This window comes from Cajanus cajan, chromosome 9 (genome assembly GCF_000230855.2).
Source record: "Cajanus cajan strain Asha chromosome 9, NIPB_CcT2T_4, whole genome shotgun sequence".
Classification (NCBI taxonomy): domain Eukaryota; kingdom Viridiplantae; phylum Streptophyta; class Magnoliopsida; order Fabales; family Fabaceae; genus Cajanus; species Cajanus cajan.
This window is the reverse complement of record NC_138525.1, coordinates 3,728,802-3,734,555: the sequence shown is the minus strand read 5'-3', so window position 1 is coordinate 3,734,555 and position 5,754 is coordinate 3,728,802. Positions and strand designations below refer to the sequence as shown.

The 5,754-nt window shown below is 34.2% G+C and overlaps 1 protein-coding gene across 3 annotated transcripts; it reads right to left on the bottom strand.

The window, feature by feature from the left end:
* Positions 1-958: 958 nt before the first annotated feature.
* LOC109792016 (uncharacterized) lies at positions 959-3,258 on the bottom strand. Of its 3 annotated transcripts, none has more exons than XM_020351397.3 (2): positions 2,964-3,258; positions 959-2,741 (listed from the first exon to the last, which is right to left on the bottom strand). In XM_020351397.3, the coding sequence occupies exon 2, from the start codon at positions 2,709-2,711 to the stop codon at positions 1,347-1,349; it is 1,365 nt and encodes a 454-aa protein (XP_020206986.1). In that variant the 5' UTR covers positions 2,712-2,741; positions 2,964-3,258; the 3' UTR covers positions 959-1,346. The 3 variants fall into 3 exon arrangements, with proteins under 3 accessions (XP_020206986.1, XP_020206983.1, XP_082919796.1); XM_020351394.3 differs by having other exon boundaries at positions 959-2,822; positions 2,964-3,257; XM_083063670.1 differs by having other exon boundaries at positions 959-2,785; positions 2,964-3,257.
* Positions 3,259-5,754: the final 2,496 nt, after the last annotated feature.

Here is a 5,754-nt window from a genome sequence, read left to right as displayed (position 1 = left end):
ACTCTCTTGATAGCATAGGCATATGACCCATGAGGTCCTACTCACAACAACTCAATCCACCTAATTTTAGGCCATTTTCCACTGAATCATCTGGTTGGGCGAGTCACATGTTATGCGGGTCACGGTGATTCTGGTGGGTTCAAACGGCTTGTGTCATTCTTATTTTGTTCGTCCCTGGAGTATCCATCGCCGACAGCAGTGACTAATCTCCTCGCTACGTTGGAGGCACCTCAAAGGGTGGGATAGCTAACCCCAAGATTTAACGCGGCTGCATACACAAGGCAAGATTCGAACCCCTGACCTTGTTTAAGCGTGGATCAATCCCTACCGCTGAACCACACGCTTGGGGTTGGCTTGTGTCATTCTTTTGATCTCAAGAAGTTTTATTTATTTATTTATTATTTTTATCTCTACTTAATCATTTTTTACTTTCCCAAATTTGGGGCTATATATTTTATTTGGTCTCCCAAATTTAAATATGTTTTTTTTAGTTTTTAAAATATCAAAATTTATTCTTTTAATCTGTCATATTTAAAATTTATCTTTTTAGTACTTATAACTTCAAAAAAAAAGTATTTGTCCCTAATAATATCATAATTGATAGTGATAAATTAAAAAATATTTTTTAATATTTTAAAGACTAAAAATATAAGTTTTAAAATTGAGAGATTAAAAAAAAATATTTTTGAAAATATAAGAACTAAAAATACAAATTTTAAATTTAAACAATAGTTTTAAATTTTAGGGACATGTCTACCATTTCTTTATAAGTTGTAAAGATATACCATATCTTTCTATGTTTTATATCATATTTTTAATTCATGTATTAATTATTGGTTAAAAGTGAACATAGAAAGAAATAATAGAAGTAAAATGTTAATTCAATTAGTCCGAACATGTTCCTTGTATCATGCGCTAAACAAGCTCGAGCCAAAAAGCCCATAAACTCGACCCAACCTTTGTACATAAACATGCTTTATAAGGCACACTAATTTTACAAGAGTCAACACTTTTTTAGTACATAAACATGCTTTAGAAAGCATACTAATTTTAATGGTATAGTAAATTGAGAAAAACTTTGCCATGATAACACTAGAAAACTTATGCATACATAGTCATGAAGGCATTTTTTGGGTTGCACAGCTATGATAAAGTTAAACAATAAAGACATCTAAAACAGAAGATTATTGTCATCGCCTAAAGTGGGGGTCAAACAAACCAGAACTAACTAAAATCTTCAATAAATATGGCTGAGGAAATTGAGGTAGGTACCTGTATATGTTATAATGATAATTAAATTCTCACAATCTCGTGCTTGCTATTTTCAGCACCAAGAGGTGATTTAATCAGAAGAATGCCCTACTGCCATAAAACACACGTGATCCATCCTTTCTCTTCTGATCAATCTCTAGTTTGTTGCTGTTGTCATGATTTTGAATCACATCACCATTACCATGATCCACTTTTTCAGGCTTGTCAAGGTCCATTGGGAGCTTCATTTTTGCCAAGGACTCGGTGAATTGCTGCATGCTCCTCATATACATGTCCACTATTTGTTTCTGCATAGCAGCTTGCTCAGCTTCTAGATTAATGTTCCCTAGTGGAGCTGAAAAAACTTGACCAAACTTTGCAGCTTCTGTGTTCTTATTGCTTTTTTTGCTCTCATTTTCTTTGCTTGAGAAGTTTCCCTCTTTCTCATCTCTGGCCACACTTTCTTCTTTCTTTGAAGTTGGAGTGTCTGGACAAGCACCACAGTTTTGAGTGCCTTCAACAGTGACTGACACAGTGACAGAATTTGATGAGTCACCATTACTCAAATTGTTCTTTTTCTCAACTGAGTCTGCTGAGTTTCTGTCATCACTTAAGGTTGTAATAGTGGAGCCTAGAAAGCAAGAGTTCTGAATGCTCTCATCTGGTGAACTCATAGTCATCTCATAATCATCAAGTTGAGGAGATGCACCAAGGTGAAGAAACGGTAGTAGCCCTCCAATGTTGGACCTTGAAGGAGCAGAAGTAGTGCCATGAGAAGCCAAATTGAAGTACTCAGAAACCATTTGTTGGTTCTCCTTCAACACACTGATATCTGGAAATTCAATTCTAGCATACTCAACTGGGTCCAACATTACTTCTGAGATCTTTCTATCAAGCAAAATAACCTCTGACGAAATGGATGAGTTCTTTGCTGATTCAGGTATCAAATTCACTGAGGAGGAATTGAGTGCCAAAGAAGGGTCTAAAGAGAGTGATAGTTGGACAGTTCCAGCAGGAGAGTGGAAAAGATCAGTGGATGAAAGGCTGTAATCTTCAGTCACTTTTCCTTTCCCAACAACTTGTGAAATAGGAACCAAAGCAAACCCCAAAAGTTGATCTTCCATGTGAATCCTCGACCTACTAAACATCCAAACTTCACACTTGAGAACAGCATCTATTTGGGTGATCTTCATCCTCAAGTTTTCATTGAATGTGGGGTTTTTGCCACCTCCATTGATGATTCTGGTGGAGAGGGTTTCATCAGGGTTGTAAGTAAGAGAAAACTTGGCATACACATCCTGGTTGTCATAGATGCATATGTTGTGAATATTCCTGGCATGATGGACAAAGATATCAAGAATCCCCGAGAACTCAGCTTCTTCATCTGCATGAGTTGTTGTGTTCAAATTTGGACTGTACCTGAAGCTGGTGTTCGGACAACTCTGATTGAATGAATCCATTCTAACCCTTCTCACCCCTTGGAATTTTATCTTGCAACCAGCCAGAAAGTTTCCGAAGTAAGAAACACGAGAAACTGAGTAGGTGTAGATAATTGGCTCATCAATGATCAACTTTTTGGATACATAAAAGGCCAAACCAAAACAAAACAAAAAAACTTGATTATAGAACAAGCTACAAATCAGTGGAATGTTGGAAAAAGAGGAAGTATGTAAAGGATTAAACAGCACAAGAAGAGGGTTTTGTTTTCTCACCTAGTGTAATCAAAGGTAACAACTAGAAAGTCGGATAGTCTTGTTCTCTATGTATACTGAGGTGAGTTTCTTGTAGTTGAAGACATTGGTCAAATCAATCCATGGATTCAGGAACAAGCAAGGATAGAGAGAGAGAAAGACTTGAAGTAGAATGAAGTGGCTTGCTTTATGGAGCTTGTGGTAGTAGGTGAAAAATGAAGGATGAAGCATGAAAATGAACAGAGGAGTATTATGATGTACATGTTTGTTTGGATGCCACTTTTCTTTTGGTGTTGGTTTGCTTTGCTTGACAATGCAGCTTCCATATATATATATATATATATATATATATATATATATATATATATATATATATTTCTTAGTGCATAACTTGCCTCCACTGATAGTAATGCTATTGGAGGACCCACTTGCCACCATCTTCATCATCACTCACCCCGCTCTTCAATTAATGCTACCCTCAGCTATCAGACAACATAAATTGCCCTGTCTCTCAATGGCTTAAAGCCAACATTCTCCTACTACTGGTAATGGAGTGACTTGTGCATGGTGGACAATCATACCTTTCTATATTTTACACTTTGGAACAAAATTAATTCATCTTCCATGGCTTTCTGTTCTGGCCAAAACATGGAAATAAAGCATTACCAAGATAACAAAATATTGGTTTTAGTTGAACATTCTAAAATATTTTTTATTCATTATGTGACAGAATTCCACCACAGAACCCCACCCAATAGTGAATGAAAGTGAGTGATTACATATACTTTTTTCTGAGGGTTCATTTCAATATAAAACTGTGAAACTAACCAGTCCCGTAACTTCTGTTAATTATGAGTTTTAACTATATCATGAATCAATAAATTTGAGTTCAAATTTTAAATATGTAAAGTTGTGTTAAATATTCAAATGGAGAGTTTTTATGATTTATAATGATTTAATTTAAACAAAACTGTCTATGTATCGTTATCTTGACTTCTCAAAACAAAAAAGAAAAGTTTTAAGTCCTAACTTTGGTAAGGAAGTTTCCTCTATGATAAACCTTTTGTGATTAAAGGAAAGTGAGAAAGACTAGTTGTTGGAAATTCATTCGACTTTGTTAATTTGAATGATTAAGGGAAAAAGTTTATATTGGAAGCCTTAGTTTGGATTCATGTCCGCAACATGTGGTATCCAATGGGGGTAACATAAAAAATCATGACCTTTGACTGTTAATTTGCCTCTTTCTTTTCCCTACGCGTAGCCATAGATAATCGCCTTCACCACACATCACATGCATATATACACGACACGCTTCAAACTCAAAAAGATACCAAGTAAAAAAGAAAGAGAGAAACACGAGAATTAGTGGAAAAATAACTTGACATCACTGTCAAATTGCTCATACCCCATGCATGCACAGCAAGATAAGACGTGCTGATATAGACTTCCCCATATAATTTATTAACTAATTGTTCATTTCTTTCCATTACTTCGTAGTGGAACACAACTGTTATCATTTTTGTTCCTTTGTAACTACGTTGAGAGTTATCAAAGCCAAAACTCCAATCAACTTATGTATTGTCGTAACCGGGATCACGACGGGATGACGCTAACATTTTTATCTTTCAATGGAGCCGCCACCAATATTTTATTTTAAGGGAAAAACATTGGAAAACCCTTTAAAAGATAATCTTTAAAATTAAAGTTGGGTTCGGGAGTCGATTACGTGTAGGGAAGGTATTAGCACCCTACAACGCCTGTAAAAACAGTACCTTTAATTAATTGCGCAAAATTATATGAATTTATAAATATTTAATTTATTCCTCAAAAACGTATGTGACATATATTTTCTTTAATCTAAGATGCCCCCTTTTTTTTATTTTTTTTTTATTAGGAAATTATAGGGATTTGGGTTAGCAAATGGCTAATCAATAAACCCTTCCAATAACATGAAAGATAGAATTGCTATTCAATCCATGTTATTGACTTTTATTTGTTGATACTAAAATATGTTTAAAGTGTAGGACAATGAATAAGTATTATATTAACTTTTATGATTTACATGATATTAAAGGGTAGAAATTTTACTCAATTAATATCATTAACCATAAAAATAAATGTACATAAGAAAAATTATGTTTATATTTTTATTTAAAGAAATAGATTTTGCACAAGGATCCAAGTTAGCAAATGGCTAATCAATAAATCCCTCCAATAACGATAAAAATAGAAATGCTATTTAATTAACGTTATTGGTTGCAACAGATCTTTACTCTTTAGAAAGAAATTTCATATATGAGAATTTAAGCTAGCAAATGACTAGTCATTAAACCCCAGGACCTAATAATGTTAAAGATAAAAATGTTATTCAATTAACATAATTATTGGTCGTATATTAAATATTTTTTTTTAAATAATAATCTTAAAGGCAACAAATCGTATTCACTATATACAAACAATAAGCAAAAATAAATAAACAAACAAACAAAAATAAAATAATAATAATAATAAATAAATAAATAAAAGAAAAAAAAGAAGTTAAGAAAAGAACGATACCAAATGAATTGAATCTTCGAATATGATGATCAAGAAGGTGCTTTTTGGCTACCTTTCACACTACAGAGATGTCTCACAGATCTTAAGAAATACAAAAGAGAGGGGGAAGAGAGAGAGAAAAAATTTCGAGCTCTGAAGAGTACTGGACGAAATTTTTCGGCCTCCACTGAAATGAACCCCAGCGGTCTATTTATAGACTTCGGGAAGGGGTCCAGAACGGCCCGTTCCAAAATCGGAACGGCCGTTCTGGACATGG